Source organism: Mesitornis unicolor, unplaced genomic scaffold (assembly GCF_000695765.1).
Source record: "Mesitornis unicolor isolate BGI_N332 unplaced genomic scaffold, ASM69576v1 scaffold23910, whole genome shotgun sequence".
In the NCBI taxonomy this organism is placed as follows: Eukaryota; Metazoa; Chordata; class Aves; order Mesitornithiformes; family Mesitornithidae; genus Mesitornis; species Mesitornis unicolor.
The window spans coordinates 27,720-52,519 of NW_010157926.1; the positions used below are offsets into that span (position 1 = coordinate 27,720).

The 24,800-nt window shown below is 49.3% G+C and overlaps 1 protein-coding gene across 1 annotated transcript in view; it reads left to right on the forward strand.

Moving 5' to 3' along the window:
* The window catches only part of ULK1 (unc-51 like autophagy activating kinase 1), a gene marked incomplete at its 5' end in the record, with an annotated part of 57,369 nt that overhangs the window by 20,273 nt on the left and 12,296 nt on the right, over positions 1 to 24,800 (forward strand). The window contains 10 exon segments of the mRNA XM_010181940.1: positions 3,176 to 3,258; positions 7,350 to 7,400; positions 13,998 to 14,086; positions 14,921 to 15,086; positions 15,505 to 15,565; positions 15,877 to 15,966; positions 19,868 to 19,993; positions 23,123 to 23,274; positions 24,056 to 24,139; positions 24,725 to 24,798. Coding sequence (XP_010180242.1) covers positions 3,176 to 3,258; positions 7,350 to 7,400; positions 13,998 to 14,086; positions 14,921 to 15,086; positions 15,505 to 15,565; positions 15,877 to 15,966; positions 19,868 to 19,993; positions 23,123 to 23,274; positions 24,056 to 24,139; positions 24,725 to 24,798 — 976 coding nt within the window.

Genomic DNA, 24,800 nt, shown 5'->3' on the forward strand with positions numbered 1-24,800 from the left:
AACCATCAAGAAGCTGGAGCTCTTATCAAGGACTTGTGCTGTGCATTTAATTTCCCTTTAAGTACCTCATCTTTTGATTTGGGGAGAAGGGACAAATTTCTACCAGGATTAAAGCTGGGACATCTGCATACTCTCCTGGATTGAACCAGATGCTGTGATGGAGTAAAGCACCCAGAGAGAACAATTCAAAGCAGAAGCACTGCCGCATACTTGGAGCCAGATAGTCTGTGTGAGCAGAAAGTAGAGCTGCTGTTTCCCCTGTGCAGCCTAAAACATGGCTGCTCACCTCTTAGTAAGAGAGAAATTAATCCCTGCAGTTAATGAGCTTCCTTGTGTTGCTCACACTGCCCCACTGCTGCTTTGGCTCGGTGTGCGTGCAGTAGGAGGAGGCGAGGGGAGCAGTGAAACTCAGCTGTGAGAGGAGAGCGTGCCTGTTCTTGTAGGGATCAGTCCTCGTCCTTTGTTGTGAGCCCTTTACACAGTCTGCATTTACCATTTTTGCTTATTTCCACCTTTTAACCACCAAATTCTTCCAAAATTTAGATCCAAGCCCTTTGTTGTCCCACCACAGGAGTCGGATCCGAAGTGGCCTTTTGTGTAAATGCCCATTCCTTGCTTTCCAAAGCCAGTTTGTCTCTCTAACGTGAGCTGCAATCTGTGCTATTTCCTGAGTAAACACAACTAAACTGCCTCCGCCAGCCCTGCCAACACGGGATGAAACCCAAACCCGCTCCAGAGACCTCCTTTGCAGACAGCAGCAGTGCCAGGGTTTGGTTTCGTTCTCCCTGGGGCTCAGCAGGCTGGCAACCCCCTCCCCAAAAAGTGCTGTGTTTTGGCTTGATGGGGTGGGGAAGGAAAGCTGATGAAACCCTCCCCAGCGGTCCCTGCCTCCGGGCTGGAGCTGAAGGTGAAACCTCATTGGGAGCTGGGGAGCCCATGGCAGCAGGAGCAAGCCCAAAGGCCTCGCAGTTTTATTAGCTAACATTCACTGTGCTGGTTTGCATGGCAAAGTGCATTCTAGATCATGGGGAAACGGGCAGTTTTATTGCTTATGTTTAAGGAGATGGCCTTGGAAAAGCGTCCTGTAGGCTAGTGTAGCGAAGCTTGATGTTTTAGATGTGAGAGATAAGAGGAGGCAAACAGGCTATTAATCTGCACCGTCTTCAGCCTGTGTTGTGACATCTGGGGTCTGCTGCTTGACCTGCCTGTTTCTTGGCTTTAAAACCACGCAAAGGCTGAAGCAACTGCTGGGAAATGGGCTCATTTCGGATGAGAGCTTTGTGTGTCGTGGATAAATAAATTATGGCAATAACACTGGAGGACTGCGGGTCTCCAGCACTAATGTATTTTTCAGGAGGCTCTGCTAGCTGTGGTGTCTTGGGTTATTTCATTACGCAGTGTGCTTTTAAGGCACGCTTTTTAGGGTGTTTTTTTGTGGCGCAATCTCAGTGTCTGTTTAACCGCATCCCTTCTGGAGTCCTTTTCCTTTGGCCTGGGAAGGTGCATGAACCCATTTAGTGGTCAGGGATGGCAAAGCAGCTCTTCTGGTACAAACAAGGACGAGGGATGCTTGCCATCATTTGCTGTTCTAGGAATCACTGGGCTCAGACTCCTGTGCCAGCGAGGCCTGGGGCTTCACAGCAAGTAACTGGTTAGTACTGACACCTATAAAGAGATACACACCTCGCCCCACACCTCTGGTTTCCCTGAGGAAGAGTCTGTCAGTGCTGGCCATCACGTCTGGTTTGGTCCAGATCCTGTGGGCTTCCGTCCTCAGGTGGTTAGCAAAGAGCTGCACTCATCATGACTTACACGGGACAGACTCTTCTGGAAGGTGAGGCTGAATTCTCCATAGCTTCCCCTGCACTGGCAGCAGGCTGAGCCTGCCCCTTTCCACATGGCAAGTGTTCGGGCCAAAGTTTTACACAGTGGGCGCGTGGAGAAGACAGAAAATTCTGAGCTGAAACGGAGATTTTATTGCAGTTTTAAGAAGGGTAATAACACGTAACCGTTGAGGCACATGTAAAGCGTGAGGTACGTGCCAGGTGGAAGCAGGAGGGAATGCACCAGAAAAAAAGAAAGAAGAGAAAAATACACAAACAAAAAATCAAAAGTCATAGGGGCTGTAGTAAGAATTCTAATACCTCAAGTCAGTTGAAGATACCACGTGGTAGAAGAGTAGGAAAAGGACTTGGGCTGCGTGCAGCCAGAATTGCTGTGCTGAGCACACATTACCTCGAGTGACCGCACATGGGGAGGGGGAGAGCCCTGCAGGCTGCGGGGGCCACGCTGGGCACAGAGTCAGTGTGAGCTGTAATTTGGAGAGCTCCGCTCCGGCTGCGGGCAGCCCCTCGCAGTGCTGCTGGTCAGGGAGGAAAGTCAGAGAGGCTGAATCCACTTACGCAAGAGCTGAACTCCGCTCTCCCTGCCTTAATCCCTTCGTTTATTCCCCGCTTCTTGCAATCTACTGGGGTTGTGAAGAGCTGCCCTGGCCTCTCCCCCATCTGCTTGTGGGGCGAGGGGGAGCGCAGTGATTTACCAGCTCTTTTGTGCTGCCATGGCTCTTACCAAGAGTAATCTCTTCCTAACTGTGCTGGAAAGTGGGGTAATAGCTGCACTAATTTTAGCTTGCTTGGGTGGCTCATATCTTAGTGGCCTTCGATTAATAAGTGCCATATATCAAGGAAGCAAATAGATAAAGGTTACTTGCTAGCCTTACACAAGCTACACTGATAAAGAAATGCCTTAATAAAACGGTAGTAATTGATGATATATTTCACTACCAGTGTCTTAATTGGAAGCTTCCCCTTGGCAACGGCTTCATTTTAATGACCTCCTTAGTCCCATTATAGCAAGTAGAGGAGATTTTATTTATCATGTGCAAAAGACTGCGTGCTGAATGGACTTAGCTGTGTACCGGAGGGATGGCACTGGCACCGCTGCGGAAGGTGGGGATCTGCAGGCCACTGCAGCGAGATCAGCTGCAGCCTTAGCAATGGCAATGGGAGTGAAAGCCAGACAGAGATGCAAATAGAGATGTTGCTGTTCTCTCCTCTCGTGTTCCTAGCCCAGCAGGCACAAAGTGAGTTTGCATTCGCAGGTTGCCTTCCTGAATATGTAAAAGCAGTTAAAGCAGACTGCAGGTCTCTCATTTGGCTTTTGTTTTCAATCCTAGCATCCCCAGGGAGACATCCAGCCACCTGAGGCAGCTGCTGCTGGGCCTTCTGCAGCGTAACCATAAGGACCGCATGGACTTCGGTAAGAGCTCCGTCCCGTTTTAGTTCTCCTGCCTGTCTGTGTCCCTTTGTGCTGTGGCACTGCGCAAACTTCTCTGCTTTTGCTTGGAGAAGCACGCAGACACCTGGGTTTCACCTGTGCCTGGAAGACTGCGTGACCTTGGGGTTTTTGGTGTACGTGCTGGAAAGGTCAGTGCTGATTGCAGTGTAGTTTTGTAAACCCAGAGATTTAGCACACCTTCAGCAAATGTTTCTTACTGGCATTCCTTCTCCTGGATGCTGCTTTTGTAATCTCTGAACTTCTGCTGTGTTAAGTGTGCTACCAGGTGAGATGTGCAGCTGTGTCCTCCCTCTGTCAGAGTTCCTTCCCAAAGCTGTCACCTGCGCCCATTTAATGAATGACTGGGTCAATATCCTCCATTTCCCAAGGTCTGCAGTGATCGTCTGAGCCTGGAGACCACAGCTCCTTGCGGACTCTTCCCTCTTCCTTCTCCAGGTTTCAGTGGAAGGAAGCCTTGGCTCTCCCTGTAGACCTGTGTCTCAATCTCCTGACTTGGCAGGCAGGAAGAGTTCCTTTTTTCTTCTCTTTTTATGTCTTAATTCCCTCTAAGCTGAGAACAACCATTGTGTGTGCCAGGCAGTTCTGGGTTTGGCAGCCTCCTCCAGCTGTGTCCAGCTGAGCAGAGAGGTCTGCAGAGCCTCTGGTGAAGCCATGCCCGAGAGGAAAGCAGAGGTGGAGCTTTTCCTGGACCCTCTGAAGGGCCCGGGTCATCTAAAGGCAGCTCTGGAGTTTTAACTCCCTCCACCTCTCGCTTCCCATTGGGCAAATATGGTCTAGACCTGTCTCGGGTGAAAATTGGGAGGTGAATACCCTCTCTGACCAGGGAAGCTGGCCCTGGTGGTGTTTCTCCTCTTAGTGCAGAGGAGACAGCAGGGTGAGGCTTTTTTTCCCCTTGAAAATTAAGTGTGCTGCTGGCTGTTACCAGGACGTTGCTTTCCAGTCAGGCTTGGTGTAAAATTCCTATTTCTGGTTTTTGGTGGTTGGTTTTCTGTTTAATTGCTGCTTATTTGCTCAGGTGTCTGGTTTCCTGCTGCACAGCGTGTTCAAGTTGATGAGGAGAAATTATTTTGCAGCCTCTGTTCCTCTTTTGGATTAGAGATATGGGGAAAGCCTTTTTGGAGACAGTGTCACCTGGGTGGAGCAAGTGTGTGGATTAACTGGTGATAGTGATCCAGTGCTGAGTGTGAAGGACTGCTGGTTACCAGGGTGCAGATGTGAGGAAACAGGCCTTTTGGAAAGGGGCTCTTTAAGCTGCTGACAGAATGACTTGGATGTAAGCCCCCCTCGGTGTGATTCCCTGCATATCCTCTATCTGGGCTGTGCATCTCTACTACCGTGCCGCTGTGCATTTCAAAAGAAAATGTCTTTGAGGTTCCTGTTTCCCTGCTGTCAGAAATGGAGTCTGGTGAACCTTCTCAGCCCCCCCATAAGCAGTTTCTGTACCTCTTGGGAGTAGGCTGTGTGAGTCAATGTCTGACACTGGGAAATTGGAGATAATAGGCTTTGATTTCACTCAGGACAACAGTTGCAGCACGCCTTGCTGCACCAAGTTTGTTTCCTGCCCTTAATTACACGCAGGATCCTTTTCTCTACAGACTGGCATGTCTTGTAAGATGTAATTGCTTCTCAGGGAGGGTTTGTGAATATATTCTGTACAGAAGCCTGTACTTGAGATGCTCTTTGTGCTTTATAGAAGGCAGATCTCTGTGACTGTGTGGCATCCTGTGCTGTACTCTAACATCTCCTATCAGTGGCGAGGCAAGCAAGTACCAGAGCCATGGTTTACGTAGACCAATGCACTTCCTCAGCACCCAGTTGTGTTCTTGGTCTCATGCACCTCTGCCAAAGAATCTGAGCTCCCTCCCTGCCTGGATGCAGCCGTCCTCCTTTCCCTGCTGTGTGCTGGGTCCTCATCTCCTCTGTGTTCCTGCGGGCTCCAAGGCTCTCGCTGTATATAAAAGGTCTGCTTTGGTAGATCAGTGCCTTTGTCACTGTTCCTCTTCCCTCCTCTGCTCTGTGAGGTGAGGATCTGTGTGTGCTGCTGGTGAGGGATGACTCCTGAGCCGCTGTCCCCAGAGGAGCGGGGTGTCCTGCTGCTCCTTGTCCCCTGGGGCACTCTGTGGTCCCCTGGAGATGGACACGGTGCTCTCCATGGAGCTCCCCCAGGGTTGAGTTCATTCACACAACAGCAACACATAAGCTTGAAACTTCATTTGCTTGTTGTGTGTCTCAGCTGCTCTTCTACCAGGAACTGACAGCCTTTGCAATCTCAAGATTATCAAGATTATCTAGAGGAAGGCCGGGAGGGTTTCAGGTTGCAGGTTTCCTGCCGATGATTACAAGCAGGGTTGTTAAATTTTGCTTTGCAAGCACAGTTAATAAGCAGTTTGGAAGGGGAGGGAAAGCAAAAGCAATGTCCGCCGTGTCAGTGGAGTCGGCTCGGCTGAGGGTTGGTACCCCTAGAGGAGGAAACCCCGGCAGCTGAGCAGCCCCAGGCAGGACAGGGCTGTTCCCCAGCAGATCCGATCTGTGGGATCCAGCTCACTATGCAGAGATTGCATCGCTGCTGTGTGCTGAGCTCCAGCCCAGGGTGCTCTGACTGCAGGAGCATGGCAGGGGTAAGGAGGGCCTGGGAGAGGGGGATTGTTGGAGTTTAAAAGGCAGACAAGCAAAAAGAGCCCCAGTTGCTGCTTTCTGGAAAGCTCACTGGCCAAAGAGGAGCTGTTTACAGAAAGCAGAAGTTTGTAAACCTTGGGTGTTGCAACAGGAAATCCATGCTGGGAAAACAAGTTGAGCTGCCTGCAGTTAGCCAAATAATCAGTGTTGATCCATGACTAACGCTCCTGAAAGGCTGAGTTGCTGATTGTGATAGGAGAGGACTCAGCATAAAGATGGAGGAGTCGGGAGGGCTGAGCACAGGCAAACATGTAGAGGGTCTTCAGCAAGCCAGGACTGAAGCTGTTCCTGGCCTGGATCTGCAGGTTATCCTCCCGTATTGGAGGATGTTTGCCAACAGGAGAAGAGGCAGAGGTGGATGAGACCAAGGGTGCGACGGGATGCTGAGGAAGTGCGTTGGTCTGAATCGTGGCTCTGGTGCTTGCCTCTCAACTGACAGATGTTAGAATACAGCCTCCCGTAGAGTGGAGAAAGCAGCAGTTGTGTCTGGTATGGAAGGAAGGGAGCTGTGGGCTGTGGTTCTGTGGTGGCCTTTCAGAAAAGGCATTTTTGCCTTCAGTGCACGATGGGTTTGTGTCTGTGTGATGGAAGATCGCTCAGGAAAGTCCTGTTGTCTGTCATCCCTCCTCTGTGGAACGAGTGTGATACGCACAGCTCCTCTGGATCCCTACAATTGGGGTGACTTTGTCTTTTAGTGCCGTTTTGCACCTTAGGATTTCTCTCCCCTTGCTGGTAGGAGCTTGTGCTGCGGATGCACAGACATGGCCATGCCAAATCTCAACCCAGTCACACCATCTGGCCCTCAAGAGCTGATTTGTGTTCCTACAAGTGTGAGAGCTGTTGCAGGACAGAGGAGCATGGACAATTAGTTTAGTGCGTTCTTCCTGGCAGCCCAGGGTTGTAGCTTGCAGCAAAACTGTACTGAGTTCTGTAATGCCCTGTGGGGAAGGAAACCCATCAGTCCTGGTGGCGAGTCCCAGCGCACAAACCCTCATGCCCTTTGGCCATGCTTTTGGCAAAGGTTTTTCTTTCCTCCCTTTCTTCATTCATGTAACTGCCCCAGCTGACTTCCCTTCTCTGCCCCCACCACAGCTCTGTTGTGCAGGGATGGCTGATAGTAGAGGAGCCCCTTTTTCCATGCTCACGTAGCAATCCCTGGATCCAAACAGCTTCCCATCCTGTTTTTGGGTAGATCCTGCATCCGTCCCCCAGTCTGCATTCCTGGCCACCACTGTGTGCAACGGCAGTCAGTCGGCTTCCACGGTTGGCTGGATTGCATGGACAAATCACTGTGTAACTGCTATGTTTTAACTGCTCTGTAAACTTCTTACAGTCACTTCCTTTCACTGAGTCACTGTTCTTGGTTGTTTTCTCAGATGAATTTTTCCATCACCCGTTCTTGGATGCAAGTGCCTCTATGAAAAAATGTAAGTATTGCGTGTTTTATTGCAACTCTCTTTGAACCATGACACGACTTCCTTTGCTGCTAGTTCAAAAGAAAAGACTGCTTTATGTTTTCTTAGTTATTTAGGCAGGGGTTTAGTGTTTGTTACTGTGTCATGTCCAGATCTTGCCATCAAAATGTATTTAATTTTGCCGAGTTATCTTCAAATGGATGATTAGGAGGCTGTTGGGAAGCCTAAATAACTTGTAAATGTAGCTTTGAAATGTGTTCAGCAGCTTTGTGTGAAGTGGTTGGCCAGTGGAGATGCTTGTAGGCAAACAGGGTTATGCAGCGTGATTTTGCTTTCCATTCACATCTGTTGGGCAATTCAGGAGAGCGAGTGGTGGAAACTGGCACTGTTGTCCCTGCCTGCCCGGGGGTACCTGAGGGTGGCTGTGCAGAATGGCTGGCTCTGGTTACCACAGCTTCTTCCAGCATTTACCTCCAAGTTCTTGATAAAGCTCATTTTAGAAGGGTTAAATTGGGGCGCTCTGTGGGAACTGGCCGAAACAAAGGCAGGTTTCCATCAAAAGTTCGTTCTTTCCTCTTGATTCAAAACTCTTGAGAATTTCCAACCACATGATTCAGAGGAGAACAGTTCAGAAGTGCTTCTCCTGCATGGGATATGATAGACCTCTGGCCAAGAGACTTGGTTTAGTGGCATTGTGTATGGTTGTCTCCTCCTGCAAGGATCTTCCTGGGCCTTTAATCTCCTGAGTAAATGGCGGAGCCAAGACTTTTCATCAGTGACTGATGTCAGGTGCCCTACACAAGGGCCAGAAGTCTCAGAGGAAGCAGGTCCAATGCTTTCTGGACGTGGAGCCCCTCTTGGATGCATTTTGAGGGAGGACACCTCTTGTCTGGTGCCTGTGTCACTCCTGACAGTCTCTTGCTTTCCTGCTTCCAGACCAGGACTTCTTGGTTGTTCCTGATACAGATCTTATAACTGTGTACTTAGGTGACCGTCCCGCAGGCAAGAAAAGACGCTTCTGGTTTAGGGGAGCTCGCAAGCCGGCTAAGCCCCAATCTCCGTCTGCGCCCCCAAGATGCGGGGTGAGTCCTGTGAAGCAGGGCTGCTCTGCGGGCAGGACAGGCCCCTGCCCGGGCAGGACTGCTCCTAGGCCTGCTTCGGCCCCTGCCCTGCCCCTGCCCTGTGGGAAAAGCCCTTGGCAGCCTGGTCCCGCTGTGGGCAGAGGAGGGCTCCCCCAGCACGTTCTCCCATGCCCACCAGCTCATCTCTTACCCCCAGCAGTTCCGCTGCTGCATTGGCCAGGGGAACAGAAAACGCCCTGCGAACAGGAGAGGGTTCTCCTGGCGTGGCCTCAGTTTCCAGCTGCTTCTGCACATTTGCTGTGTAGAAACCAGAGGCACCGCTGTGAGCAGGGAGCTGCCGCTCAGCCGTCGCCCCCAGCTGCCCCAAAGGTAACGATGTGGGGTCAAGACCCAGTCAAAAGAGCACCTTTACGGGCAGGTAGGGACCATACAGACTCCAGACCTCTCTGCTGCCCTGCTGGTTCTCACCTCCGGACATATGTCCACAACCTGGAGTCCTCACCATGCAGGAGAGACTACTACTGGTGTTGAAAAGATGAGGAGAGAAACATCTCCCCGTTGCTGGAGGTCTTCAAGCTGCTGTGCACAGAAGTCTGCTGATGGAGAAGATGGCTCTTGTAGCCTGCTCTGGAGGTCTCTGCAGGGATGGATGGAGGCCTCTGCAAGGTGCAGTGAAGATGCTGGATGAGAGGCTGCACGTGGGAATGGTGGTCCTTCTGATTTCGGAATAGACGAGAGAAGAGCCAGTGTGTCAGCACCGGTCTGGGCTGTGGTGCTCTCAGTAAGAAAGTTCACCTGGGATGCATGGATTGCTGCTCAACATGGTAGCGTTTGCACATTTGCACAGTTTTAGCTGAAGCAGATATACTTAGTTGTACTTGGTTGTACTTGCTCGGGGAAAGCTCCCCTGACTTTGCATGCAGATCTAAGACGAGGCCAAGAGTTTGTGCTGCTTCATCTCAACATGTGGCTCAGCACCACGAGTGTAGGAAGTATCAACGAGGAGAGATGCAGCTCCACCTGAATCATCACGGTCATTCACGTTTGAGCATGCAGGTTTCTCTTAGAGTTTGGATGATCTGTACCAGGGTCTGTGTTAGTAGTGGGTGTTGTGTGATGAACACACCGAGACCTCAGCTGTGCTCAGGGCCCCCTTTAGCCTCTGTCTAAAGGGTTTTCCAGTTCAGAGTTGCCTGTGCTGCAGATGCAGGCAGCTGTGCATCTCTCGAGGTCCCAAACCAGCTTTAAGGTGAGACACTTCCTTTCCGTACAAGAACAGGTTTTAGACTGAGCAGAGCGGGGTGCTCTCCATACCCCTGCAGGCAGAGCAGGAGAGCTGCCTCCAGTGTGCAGAGCTGTGCCTATCTCGTGCGGGGCTGGTCCAGATCTGCTCACACAGGGACCAAAACCACAGTGAGAGCCAGCAGCTGCTGCTGTGGAGACGTGTGTCAGTGCAGCATCTCGTGGAGCTGTCATTTGGGATTCTGGAAAACTGAGGAGTCCTCAAATGTGAGTAATGAATTTTGAAGTTGCGAAGGCAGGGGCTCCAGCTCATTTCAATAAACCTGCGTGTTCTTCAAGACTCTTCATCAAAATCAGCATTTCTGTCAAAGATCTTTAAATACGACATTTCTGACGAGCTCATCTTTGCCACTCTGGTTTCGAGGGATGGTTCTCGTGTCCCTCCTCTCCTCGGCTCCTCCGAAGCCAGGAGCCAAGTCTGCTGCCATCCAGCGTGTGCTGCAAAGCTCTGTTTGCCACAGGCTTTAGCCTGGAGAGCGGGCTCAGGGCCTTGGGCCTTTTAATTAAAGCATATACTTTATATTTTTTGTTTGTTTATTTTTATTTTATTTTATACTGTGGGTTTTGTACCTGTGGCCAAGCATGTACTTTACATGTGTAAACAAATTGATTAATAAAGCCTTTAAAATGCTGTGTCTAGTCAGAATGTCGTCTGTCTGCAGCCAGGGCTGATCAGCACAGGGTTTGGGGCTGTGTTGCAGCAATAATACCCGAGAAAGCTTAATTAGACACTTGTGCAGGTCTTCCCTCAGTAAACACATTATCATGGGCACCTCTGCAGAACATTTTGGGGGTTTTTTTGCTCCTGCCTTTCATGAATAGTGAGCTGGTACCTCCTTTACTCAGGAGAGCGTGAAACGTGAGCGGTTGTGGTTCAGAAGTGTACGGGTGGTTCAGCATCTGCAATATTTGTCAGGCTTAACTCGACTTTACGGCTTTATAATCTTAGTGTACATAAAATACTCTAGTGAAAACCAGCAAAAAAGGTCACCGTGACTTCTGCATATAAAAGATTTCAACGGTGCAAACTTTAAAAAGCAGCTTGTTCTTCGGGCAAGACCTTTCAGTTTTTGTGCTCAAACTGTTGACTTGTCAGAGGCTGCAATTAAATAACTTTTTGATGACTGGTTTTAATTGGCTCCAGATGATCACAAAAATGCATCTCTGCAGCGCGTGTAGAACTCAGACTACAAATAAGGCTTTTATCTGACGCTGGAGGCTTGGCTGTTCTCAGGACAGATAGGCAGGATAACTTGACAGCAGTGGTTTGCAGGTGTGGGATGCAGCATTGGGATCCCCACAGCTGAACACAGGCTTGCCTATGGCTCCCAGCTCTCCCATTTCAAAACCAGTTGGTGTTGGTTACGCAAGGTGCAGGATGGCCGCATTGTTGTTGAGAACAATTATGAGAACAGACTGATTTACATTACAATTGCGAACCAGCAATTTCTGGATTTGGGTGGGGGCCTGCAGCCCATGTTAACATTCCCCGCACTCAGGCTTGAGCTGCAAACACGACGAGCCAAGCGTCTGCACCCTTTTAATTTAAACTGGGAGTGCCTGGGTGTGTGGGGCAGATGGAAGCCAGCGCCCTGCTTTCAAGCTGCCCTATGTGGCTGACGCTGGAAAATGCACCAACAGGGATGTATGGGGTGGTCAGAGAGGGCTTGTCAGAGCCAAACCCCGTGCTGCTGCATGCATGGAAGTGTGTTCTTAGTGTCAGGACCCTGTGAGTTGGACCTCACAGTGTGAATTTAGGGAGTTTGCAGGGTTTTAAATAAGAAAATGAGGCTGGACCTAGAGGTGTTCTTCATGCAGACTGAATTTTGAGTTTCAGATGATAGTGGAGAAGTCTGTTTGCTCGTCTTCCTAGATTAATGGAAAGCTGTCCAAAGCAAATGGACAGAAATAGAAAGGTCTCAATTCCAGCCAGGTTTGGATCAATAATAAACAGAGAACCAAAATAGAGTGGAGGGGACCTTGAGAGAGAACTGAGATGACTCTAACAAAAATACAAGTTCCAGGAAAAAACGAATGGTGATGTCAGTGTGGACACAGTTCAGGAATAACCTTCCTTTTCTTAAAAGTGCCTTTCTGTAATAGGAAGGTCTGTCTGTCCAAGAGTGAATTGTTCTGCAGCAGTTGGCAGGATAAAAACGGGGAGACTTTTGCCCTCCCTGTCTCAGGGTACCGTGGTCCCAGTTCCTTTACTGGAGCCAGGAGAGCTCAGGGTGCACTCAGTGTAGGTCTGTGTGCCAAATACCCATCCTTAGGGTACCGTGTTCCCAGTTCCTTACTGGGGCCGGGGCAGTGCATTTTAACAACACAAAATCAAGTGTAGAATAGATAAGAGCTAAAAAACAGGCTCTCACAAAGCTCTGGAAAGATGTATTTCACTGTGGACCTAACCCTCAAAGCACCGTCATGGTCCACCACAGGTTTTCCAGCAGTGGGAAGGGGTCTGCGTGTGTCCCTGCACACCAGCCCCCGCAGGCATTGGCTTCCTGTGGCACCAGCACTGGGCTCTGCTGGATCAGTCTCTATTTGCAGAATAACTTAACCTCTTTACAAAAACATTGGTTTTTGTTAATGTTAGCAAAGGGCAGAGGAGATCGCAGTGACCCTGGTGAAACTGTTCCAGTGGTTGATTACTTATGTTAAAATGTATTTTAAGTCTACGCTTCTTTGGCTTCATTTTCCTGTTGGATCTTGTTCCATCCCTGTCAGATTGAGGAATTCAGTATCTGAGTGATTGCTGTCTCTGTGCTAGGAGGCACTGGTCCAGTCATCCTTTAACCTCCTTTGATTAGGCTGCATGGAAAGACTTCTTAAAGCCTGTTATTAAAAGGCATACTTTCCCATTCTTTTATCATAAGAGCACTGTTTCAACAGTTAATTGCTGAGAGATGTACTTAGATTTTTCTAGCCAGTTGAACGGAGTAGGTACTTTGTAGTAACAAATATGATTAATGGCAGGGGCAATTTTATTTCAGACAGAAGCATTCTTCTTCTGGGTGTTACTAACCCTCCTTGCATTAAGTCTGGAGTCATCAGCACAGATCTGTGCGGGCAGCAGTCGGGTACAAGGTGCTGATGAAGAGGAGCAAAGTGTTCCTCTCCTCACCTGGGCATTGCCTGTGATCTCTGCCTTAAGTCCTTCAAATACCAAGCAGCTGCAGGGTACAATCTGACTTCAGGCTGCCTCCGAGTGAGGATGTTGGGCTTCTCCTGCACCCTTCAGTGCGGTGCAGGTGGATGGGGAGTTTGAACCACAAAATACTCCGAGGTCTGTTAAAAAGCCAGTGGCACCTTTGACTCCTCTCCCTCTCCCAGGCTATTTACTGAACTTGCAGAAGTCATTGCAGTTAAATATTCTTTTTTCCTGTGATGTCTTAATTATCTTTTCTGCCTTAAGGCCAATGCAAACCAGTCCTGTCAGCATGAGCTTTGTGCCTCTGTAAGGGTTACAAGAGCCAGTTCAACAGTGAAGTGAACAGCAGGGACAGTTCTGACAGCGAACAACAGGACACAAAGGAAAGGGACACAAGAACAGCCAGTGCTGAGGAACCATTTCTGTACACAGAGATTAAATAAAGAAAGCCTCTTTAACCTGCAGAAGTGACAGAGGGGGAACACGTTGAGGTATAGGAAGCGGTGAACTGTTTCCTTGTGGAATGATTAATTCTGTGGGGGTTTTTTAGTGACTTTTTGGGCAGCGAGCACATAGGGCTGGAGCAGGCATGTGTTTAACTCAGCATCGGTCTCCTGACACCTGATGTACGTGTGCTGAGCCACGAGGTCTGGTGAAGAAGCAGCTCTAGGGGTATGGTCTAGCTTCTAACCTTTGCTGCTGATGTGAGTGACTCAGTCTGCTTTTCCCTTTATCTTTTCCCTCATTTGCAAAGGTGCTTTGGAGGCTCTCTAGGGCAGAAACCACCTTGCTGTCTGCAGGGCAGCCATGGAGTGGCCATCTGACCTTGCTCAGGTGTCCCGAGACCTGCCATCCCAGTAAAGGGCTATAGCAGTGAAACAGTGTGTGGAGACTGCGTGGATGTGAGGCACGTAACGGAACAGAATGCAGATTTTTCTGTTGTTCTCCTTTAATTGGCAGCATCTGATACATGGTGGGACGCGAGATAAACCTGATGGGAAGAGATGAAAAGACCTTTTATTACTGATTGATCTTAGTTTGACAGTTTATTTTTATTTCTTTCTCTGTTTTTAGCTGCTTCCGTGCCAATGCCTTCTTATCCCAGCTCAGGCTCCGGTAGCTCCTCCAGCAGCTCTTCTACTTCCCACCTGGCATCACCTCCCGTAAGTACAGCCTGAGGATGCACTGCTGGTGTTAATGGTCTCCCTGCTCTGAAACAGGGTGAACAAGGTCTTAATAGGGCCCAAGTGAAAGCTGATTCAAGTCTTTCTTAGCCTAAAAATGCATGAGGATAAAGATTGTCTGTGATCTGCTCAGTGAGCAGTTCAGCTGTCTTAAAGCTTTCTTAAACCATCCAGGCATCCTCCATCTGCTTGGGAAACATGAGTGTTGTGGGGCTGTCTATCGTTTGGCTGAAGGGAGATGGAAAATGGGACCTTTTGGGGTCTGTCCTGCCTCTGAAGGCTGTGAGGTGTTCATCTATTGAGTGCTTGGTCTCCTTCAGACCTTTCTCTAACTCCTTGTCAGCACTACAGTAGAACAGCGTTGTCCTGAAAGTGCGTGGACAACCATGTACATGTTCCCAAGTGGTGCTTACTGTAAAAGCATGAGTAGAGACCAGATGTGTAATGTTTAAAACCAAAGAAAAATCAGATAACCCAAAAGAACAACCCAGATCATCTCTGAAGGCTCTTCTCTGTTTTGTGGCTGTGCTGAATTGAGTTGGTAGAAAATGCGTGGTTGATCCAGAAAGCCTTAGCAGAAGGATGCAATAGGGTTGAATTTTTCTTGTTTAGCGTGACAAAAGATGCGCTGTTCTGACATGGACATCAAAGGCTGTTCCTTTTCAGTAAGCGAAGCAGCTGCTGCTGGCAAGCTATCAGCCCTGGTTTATCAGCAGCAGTGTTGTTTGCAGCCTTGTACAGCCCAGTCTAAGGGCTGGAGCAGAACGGTGAAGTGGCTGTGCTGAAGCCGGTGCCTGTTTTCTCCTGCATTAGCAGTCCCTTGGAGAGATGCAGCAGCAGCTGCAGGAGAAGGCGCTGGCCTCTCCCACCCAGGACTCCCCTGGCTTCCTGCACGGATCGAAGGACTCTGCTGGCAGCAGCAGCAAGAACTCGTCCTGTGACACTGATGACTTCGTGATGGTCCCCGCACACTTCTCAAGTAAGTGGGTGTCTGGAAACGCAGGCGTTGTGAGCAGAGGGGATGTGGATGTTGAGGACAGGTACCAGAAAGTTGAACGAGTCATTAAACCTGTCTGTTTTGACTGGTTAACAGGAATGGTTTTGTTCTCAAGCTGGAAGAGACATCTGTCTCACAGGCGAGTTTCATAGGGTGCTTTGTAATTACCTGCAAAGATAGGATTTGAGAGTAAAGATTACGTGGGGACCTCAGTAAGAGATTGAACCTTGAAATCCAACTGGAAAAGAAGATAAGTAGGCTCACGGGGCAGTGTCTTCCTCTCACAGAAGCCTTGGAGGAGCAGGAAGTTCTACCCAAATTCTCAGTTGCTCTGAGTATGTAAATATTTTTGAGAAAATTATCTTGAATTAATGTGTTTCTGTACTTCCTTGTTCCCCAGGTGATTTAGCTGCCGAGGCTGCAGGAGGAAAACCAATCCAGGACAGTCTGATGTACAGCGGGTAAGAGCAGGGAGGCAACTGGAACTGTTGAGCAGCTGGAGCGTGCTGCACGTTAGGGACATTCGGGTTCTGGTGATGGGAGGGAAAATGCTGCTGAGGTCACTGTTTTGGGGATGACTGTCACCTGCCTGGTCCTGACCGTTTTCATTTTGACATTGTGGCACCTGGATACCAGGGTGTGCATGGGGCAGCGTGACAGCACCAGGGCTCCTAGGGCAGAGGCAGCAGAGGGTGCTGGGCAGACACAGCTCTGCTGGGAGCAGGGCTGGTCCCCAGGCTCTGACGGCTGGGTTTGCTCTGTCATTCCTCAGGAGCTCGCTGGTGACTTCAGCAGGCTTGGAAAGCCAGGGAAGGACCCCGTCTCCTTCACCGCCGTACAGCAGTTCTCCTAGCCCGTCCAGGTAAGCAGCGCTGTTCAGTGGTGACCATGAGACGTGGATTGGCTGAATGCCCGTTGACTTGCAGGAGGGGGTTTTACACGTGTTGGTGTGCTGGGCAAGATGCACATCTCTCCTTTAATTATAGGGTAACAAGAAACAGGAGAAACTCCCCAGCCTCAGGCACTGATCAGTCCCCACTACAGAGCCTGTCTCTCCCTCTTCTGGCCCTCGGGAGGGCTAAGAGAGCATGCAGTAGGGCTGGAATTAACTGTTTCCTGGGAGGGCAGGGATTACCCTGAAGCAGACAGTAGATGTGCTCCACTGGCATGTGTGTGCTGCTCATCCCCTCTGTGCTTGGCCTGCAGAGATGGTGAATGTTTCAGTTAAAGGCCCTTGTTTCTAAATTCTTGCATTGAATTAAAGCGCAACACTTCAGCTGAGGCTGAAAGCACTGTGGGCTTGAATTGCTGGGCGAGGGATAAGGGCAAGCGTGGAGGAGTGTGGCTCTTCTCCCCTTGCTGTTGAAGGACAGATCTGCACCTGCTTGGTTGGTTGTAGTTTGCTTGCAGCTGCGAACGTCTCCTTGCACTCTGCCTGTATAAAGCAATGCATGGGCTTTGTGTAGTAACAGGGAGACAGGACTAGGGGTAACAAATGCCAACCGGTGTGGTCGTAGGTTCAGTTCTAACTAAACAAGTTGCTCTAACTCAGCTTCAGCCTTCAGAAATGTTGTAGGGACAGCTGCCCAGCACCGCCACCTCCAGACACATTGGTGCTCAGAAGACTTCAATGGGCTGTGCCTGGTGACCCTAGAGCTTGGAGCTTTTGGGTGCATGCTGAGCTCAAAGGGAGCTGTGGTGTTGCTTCCTGTCTCATCCCTGCCTGCTGGGGAACCAGGACAGCCTTCATCTTCTATTCTGTCAATATGGCACCTGTTAGGGGAGGAGAGTTGAAGGGGATTTCATGCTGGGAGGTGGATGATCCTAAAATCTTCCTTAAGAAGGCAGTGTAGTCCCAGGCTGTGTGTTGAACACACTCAACACATAAACAGAGCCCAGAAAATGAGAAAACATAGCCTCAAAGCATACAGATCTGAAGGAGAAGAATATAGCTTAAAGCCTCGCTGACGTGATCAGATTAATTGGCAAGCACATACCACAGTGTGGAGTTTAATTGCACGATGCTGCTTATGCCATCACTTGCTAAGCTTTTTAACAGCTTATTCCTTAACTGATTCCTTTGCATTCTGGGGATCAGTCTTCATTAAAGGATTTGCCCTGGTTTCTGGACAGCAGTGAGTGGAAATTCATGGAAGTTCAGTGCAAATGCTGCCTAATTTTCACTGTTGACCTTCACGAAATGGGCCTCATCATATTCTGCTGGATCACAGGGTGCCAAGTCAATGCAGTGGCTGTGATCTAAACATATTTCTGCTCTCCCTGTCTTTCCTACTCATTCCCAACAGCTTATGTGGAGCAGACCCCAAACCCTCTAGTGCTGCTTCCCACTTTTCTATCTGCTTTGAGGAAACACTGAGAACTTACTCCCTACCCTGTCCAGGGTGGGGAATAAGACATTAATAAGGAAAGGTTGGAGCAGTCACTGAACCCAGAGTAAATGTGTGAGCTGTCCCTGACAGTGCTTTGATCTGGTGCCACCCAGGTAGGTCTCTCGCTGTCAATGCCGTGTTGGGTTCAGCTCTTGGCTCTGCGGGCACGGAGGACTCCTGGCTGTCTCTGTATTTCCTCGCTCACAAGCAGCAGTTCCCTGCAGGGTGGCTCCAGGCTGGCAGGCAGCGCTGGACGCGGCCCAGCTGGGACAGGCAGCGCAGGCTGTTTTGGAGTGGCCAGCAGTGGGTGCTCCTCAGGGTAGCACGGTGCACACTAGAGCAGCTCTCCTCGTTAACTGAGAGCTTAAGGGCTGGGCAGGATTGAAATGTGCTGACAGTTGGTCTTTGTTCTTTTTACTTTCTTTAAACACTCGGTTGTTGAAAACGCTTAGTAAGTCTAACAAAAGGTGCTTCCTTGGATGTATCCCACAGCAATGCATTTAATACCATTTTCAAAGAGTTTTTAATTACTACCAAGTAATTAAACTCCCTGTCCCTGCTTTATCTCTTTGTCTTTGCAAATGTATGGTCAATTTATGGTATTCTCTAAGGCTTGAGGCCGGTTAGCAGGTTTGGTGTATGTCAGTGCGTTTGGATGCTCTCTTGCAACTGGCTCCTAGAAGGACTTGATGCAGCTCTTGAGGAGCAAAGGGATCCTTTCGCCTGAGAACTTCTTTTCCTCCAAAGAATTTTGACTAAATGGAAAAGGTAGCACTAGAAATGTATGTTGAAGGTCAGGACATGCACAAGGTTTGCTGTTAACGCTCACATTTCCTGGTTAAAGCTCTGTTCGATTTACGTCTGTCTGACACCGTGTCTAACACTGAGGGGAGGCAGAGGCACCAAGGCCTCACCTTTCCACTGAGCAATTGGAAACTGTATTTTACTGATTGTCAGTGGAGAACCAAGGCTTCCATGCTGCCTTTTAGAGACAATCATCAGGTTAAGAGTCTGCTTTCTGGCTGGAAGAAATAAGAGCACACAAGGGAAAACATACAGAATTTTAAAAAATTAGTAGATGTGTGGAGAGTAGAACGAAGGAATCTGAATCACTTCTAGATCCTTCAGCCTTGATGAAAGATCTCCTGCAGTTATTAGCTCATGGAGCGGTGTCTTCATGTGCAGTGTGGAGATCTGCAGACACCTTCCTGCAGCTCAGCTTTGTTCAACGCCGTCACCCTAAACCACAGAGTACTCCTGACCTTCCCCAAAACCCAAATTCTGGTAATGGGATGCTTTGAACTGCCAAATAATTCACAAATTCCTCTCTCTTCCCCTGTGCACACATGCCCGTTCTTGCTGAATTAAATCTCTCCTTTCATCTTATGTAAAACACCTCTGCTCCGAGTGTTGGGCCCAAAGAAGTGACGCTTCCTGCTTCTCGGGGCAGACCCAGGCGTGTGAACTCGACTGACAACAACCGAGGCTGCAGAACCCTTCATTATCAATAAGAACTTTCTGTAACTGTGCTACATCCCTGCAACTGGTGTTGGCAGTTGTAAATAGCATTGCCATGGCAATTAATCCTAGAATTCTGGAGACTTTGGGGAAAGATTTGGGCAGCTATGTAGTTACATGTGGTGTTTGCATGGTTTTGTATGGCACGGTTTGTGTATGGTGTGGTGTGCAGACTAAGAGCACCAGGGAGAGCTGTCAGCTGGGGGAACAGAAATCAGACGTGATGCTTGGATGAAACTGGGAAGAAGTCTGAGGTTTGCAGAACAGGCCTGTCCCATTCTGTGTGTGTGTGATGTTCTGGCTGACCTTGATGGGTCTATAAATACCAGCTCCTATTCCCCAGATTTCTTCTCTCCCAAGTTGCCTTCTCCATCCTGTCATTGACTTGCAAATGCTCTGATAGACACCACAAGTTTGTATTCAGTTTGTGGCGTGCTGAGGCTTTCATGGAGGTGCCATTGCTGCAGCAGATGAATCCCAAGCAGCTCTTGGCAGCAAAGCCTTTGCTGGTGTCCTTTGTGAGCCACGAGCTTTTAGCCCATGCTCAGCGATGTCCTCCTTGGCTGTGGATCTGAGCTGCTGGAAACTAGGCCAGCTGTGGCCTGAAATAGCAGGGCTCGGGTTTTCCTGGAGGGAGCGGTGCTCGGGGTGTGTTGTAGCCGAAGCTATGGGTGGGGATGGCGCAAGGTGCCACTTCCCTTTGACGGGGCTGTGAGCCGCCTCCCAGCACGAACCCGAACCCGCAGCCGAGGGGATGCTCCCTGTGAACGGTGACTTAGGAAGATAAAACCTCTAAGGACCTGGCTGAAGGCCCACCCTTACAAGAGGCTTTCTCTGTGTGTCTCCTTCCGACAGCCGGCCGGGGCAGTTTTCTAGCAGCAAGTACGGACACTCCGTGCCCATCCCTGTCCCCACACAAATCCATAACTACCGGCGGATCGAGCAGAACCTGCAGTCTCCCAATCAGTTCGCCTCCCCGCGGTAAGTGCTGGGGCTGGGAAGGGGGTAACATCAGTGCAGGGGCTCTGGTGTTACAGCTTGGGGGTTGTAAACCAAACTGCTTTACAGTTTGCTCCCTGTACCTCTGAAAACTTCCCTGTGTGATGGGCTTGCTGTAGGGAGCCAGTGCGGTGTGTTATGTGGTAAAATAGTTCTGTGGTATTTCTGTAGCGGTGTTGAGATTTATTGGTTACCATGTGCTGTGAATTTTGTCTGTGTGCACATATGTGAGACAGCTCCCATCAACTTTCAGTGCAGGCTGAGCCCCTTTGAGTCTGACGGCTTTTTCCATGACAGCTTTGGGCTGGGTGTCCGAGCAGAGAGAGCCGTGCCCCTGGCAGATGCCTTTGTAAAAGGAAAAAGTTGAGATAAACAACTGAAATGGATGGGGCTACAAAACTTACCTGACTTTACCTTAATTGGTTCCTGTAGCCAGTCACACCAGAGGTGATGTGTCCTACACGAGGTGCATATCGATGTGGTTATGCAGCCAGGAGTGATTAGATCACGAGCAGTCCGTGCCTGTGAGGCAGAGCCTGTTTTCTGCAGGCTGTCAGGACGGCCCAGATGCCAGCCTTCAGCCGTACAGCCGACCCGAGTGCAGGGGAATGCCGTGTACGTCCGAGACACACAGGGCTTCTGTCTCTTCTCACTTCTGATCTCTGGGTTTCACAGGTTTGAAATGAGGGTGGGCAGCAGCAGCCCGGGTTGTAGTCGGGTTGGAAGGAGACTCAATAGGGGATTGTGGAGAGTTTAGACAGCAGGGGCATTCAAACAGAAGTGTCTGTGAGATGTCACGTCTTTTTTTGGATGAGTTGCTTTGGTATCTGGATTAGTTAAAGTTTGGATTTCAGAAGTAGGGTAATACCTATGTCAGTCTAAGTCTGGGCTTCGGCCAGCCTAATTCAGGATAAGGCTTATTCAAAGTGGACCCAGCAGCAGAGACACGATATGTTGATATTAATCAGGGATCAGCAGAGAGTTTGTTTTGTGCCAGTCTTAATTAATACAATCTTACGATCACTTCTTCAAGTGTGTGGCACATTTTGTGGTAAGCTCCTTCCTGTTTCCTACGCGCCTTGTATTTTTTACAGCAAAACTTGTGGAAAAGAGTCCTGGTTATCCTTTGGTGTATAGAGTGAGGGCTGTGGAGAAGGTGCAGAGGATGCACCCGGGCACGCTGTGCCCACCCCAGCCCTGGTGACGGGTGCCGAGTTCGGGTTCACAGCCTGCAGTACCGGTCGGGATCAAACCGTCCTGTTCTGCTCCTTTTAGTCAGCACTCCCTAACGATGAGATTAGCATCATCCCTGCAGGAACTCGAGGAATGGACACCGTCGGGATGATTCACACCCTGCTCTTAGCAGCATCTCAAAATCTCTGGCGTCATGTTTTTTCTGCCCCAGGAAGCCATATTTATCTCTTGCCATCACTTCCTCTGATCAGCAAATTCAGTATACACCCTTCAGGAATGGAAGGAGAAGTCTTCATCAGGCATTTAGCACGTGATGCCTCTTTTGCAGCAGGTCTGTCAAATGGGCCATTACAGCCAAGTGCCTCGTCACGTTTGCCACGTCATTCGACTGCAAACCTTGACGTGCACTCTTGTTTCTGTAAAATCGACCTCTGTCATCCGACTGGCTGGTGGATGCCTGTGACACGGCTTGTTTGTGGACAGATCTGTTGCTTGTTGAGGTGGTAATTACGTGTGCGTGCTCCTGGCCACATCGCCTGTCCTGCTCGTCTGCTTGCTTGCTCACCCCGTGCCTCGCGGGGTGCACTTGACATCCCACATCTTTCAGCAGCAGCAGTCAGCTGGTGGTTTTGTTCCTGTCAGATGATGTTCGGCCATGGATGGCTCATGTTCTGCAGTTACAAACACAGGGGAGCAGTATTTCTTCCACTGAACGTCTGGGTATCTTTTCTCCTTGCCAAGTGTCCGTTTCTGTGCTGTACATTTATGTTGCTTCAGGGCAAGGCACTTGATGAATATTAGGCCTCTAAAATCTGGAGCAACCTGAAGAGATGTGGTTTTTAGGTTAAGATTTTAAAGGATTTCTTTTTTACCAAGCATGTGAACACAGCAAGAATTCATTTGGCTGAGAAATGTAGTAACATATTAAAAGGGAGGAGGTGTCAGATCCTTAAATCTCAACTAAAGAAACACATTTTTTGTATTTTTATTTATTTATTTTCCGAAACGTAGCATGAAGTAAAACACACACCTAGTATGTAATGGCACTTCACGGGGATGACTCTGCCATTCCTGGGCAATGCAGCTAACCCTGTTTGCACTGCTGACACCCATACACCTTTGTTCCTTCTGCTCAGACAGCTTCATGCAGCATCACTGGGACAGAACCAGGATACCTTGGTGATGGCATCTCTGCCTTGAGCACAGAGGGCTTTTTTCAGCATATTAGTTGATTCCTGTCCAGAAAACCACCCACTGGCTGAGACTGATGTCCTTGGAACAAGGGAAAAAGTAGAGTGAAGGGTTTGATGAACAGACTGCTTTATCGTACAGAGGAGCGTAGTGGGCATCTTGGTAAAGGAGCCTGCAGAGGCAGAGAGGCATTTCAGTAAACAGAGTTCAGGTTGTGTGTTCTTAATGAGTGGTGAAAACGTGAAAATACTGAGAAATAATTAATGAATATACGATAATCCCCTCTGTCCCCAGAGTGGTGTCTCAGCACAGGAGGGACTCCTGAATAAAGCCCTCCTGGGGCATTCTGCCTAAAATATACACCTTGGATGTGGAAAGATGTGAAACTCAGCCTTGTTCAGCATTGATGTAGATACCTGACAGCATTTAAAAGTGACTTCTGAGAGAGGACAGGCTTTCCTTCTTACAGCTAAGCTAATCTCATTCTTTATTTGGTTTGCAAAATTTTGTTTGGATTGAAAGTCTTGAGAACAGGGATTATCATCTTCATCTGCACAGGTGTAGTCCTAGAACAGTGGGATTTTGATCCAGGGAGTGATGAAGCTCTGCTTCTGTGGAAGCAGCTCTGTGTGTGTGTGTGTGTGTGTGTGTGTGAATGGTGGTGCTGTTTTCCATACCCTTCTTCACTGATGTGGACTAACGTGTGTGCTGCCGTTGTTTCCTAAGGTCTGGTGCGGTCCGGAGGTCCAGCAGTACGAGTCCTCTTGGTTTTCCTAAAACTGGTGCTTCCCCTCCTTACCCTGGAGAGCATGGATCCGTGCCCAGCTCTAGGAAGCTCTCCTTTGGCGGTGCCAAGCCGTTTATGCCCTCACCACAAGGTAAGACATCAACTGGCGTATTGCTGCTCTAATAAAATCATCTGCTCTTCCCTGTAAAGACAGAGCTTACAACCAGCTGTAGCTGCCAGGTAACAGGGAATTCGGATTGGTGTGCTCTCCCGTGGCTCCTCTCAATAGATTATTTGGCAAGTGCTTTGGCCTCGGTAGAACGGAGAGGAAAATCCCTATTAGCCCCAGGAGAGGCGAGCTTTGTTTTGGTGTCTGCATCAAACGTTTTGCTGCCCTCTGAAGAGGACCTCTGTAAGTGCAAAGTATCTTCTACTGAGAAAAGCTGCATTGCTGGCAGAGCAGAATTCTGACCGGCTTTGGAAGGGCTTGAACTTCTGTAGCTGTCTGAGGTCTGGTAGCCTGATCCAGATGCAACCAAGCAATTCCAGTGGAAAAGGGATAAGAAAAATCCCAGTGTGCAGCTGGTGCAATCTGCTGTTTCCTATAAAAGGACAGACTGATGTAAGTAGCTATTCTTGATCCCTGGTGTCTCCAACACTGTGTTTAGGAGTCTCTGCTGGCGGGGAAATGCAGAATATTCATATTCTATTCCTCTGGATTAATATCACTGCAAAGCCAGACTAAAACTGGCTAAACTAATACTAGACACAGCTTGTTTCCTTCTTTTGCAGGATCTTTTGAGTACCCAGCTAGGGCTGCTAAGATGGGAGAGATAACAAACATCTTTCTATAAAACAGATGAGGCACAGTCTTGTTATTGCCTATGAAAGTTTAATACTAAGCAAATGTTTTTTATTGTGTTTCCTCAAAGTTGGAACGATCCCAGAGCAGCCCAGCCAGACTGTTATCCCCTCTTCTCTTGGGGCAGAAGTGAGAAGCCGGATTCCTGTTGCTGGTGCGTTGGACCTTCCCCTCGTTCCTCCTGTGGATCAGGCCAGAACCGTAGGCTCAGGGTGTCCAAGGTTGGGTATGGTCCTTCAGCAGCTTCTCTTGATGCAAGCATCAGGATCTCTGTGTGCTGGTAGGAGTCGGGGTTGATCCATTCATGTTACAGCAGGCAGCCTCTTGCAGTGCTGACAGACCCCGTGTCACAGAAACTCAGTTTTGGGCCTTTGAAGTCAAGGGGCTGAGGGAAGGAAAATCATCCCAAAACCCTCAATGCTCTCTCTGCCAGGTGGCCCATGTGATGTACAATTTCCTTGCCGCTGAAGGCTGACAGTCCAGACCCATTTCTCTGTAAGGGCTGCAGTGAAGGAAAGCAGCTGCACTTCTGTGTCCCTCTTATGCCCGCCTCTTCCTCCTGTAGAGTCAAAACCCAACCAGGCCTGGCAGATTGTGGTGCTGATCAAAGTGCCATCCTTAGCCATCCACCAGAGGCTTTGATCTGTAGATGTTTTAGCAGTGGGTGCTGGGATCAGGCTGACTTTTTGTGCTGGAACCAGAACGTGATGTGGTTTGTCGATGCGTTTGGGCCCTCCAGGTTCCTCGGCGCCCGAACACTCTCCTCGAGGGATGGGCTCCCGGCTCCACAGTGCTCCCAACCTGTCAGATTTGCA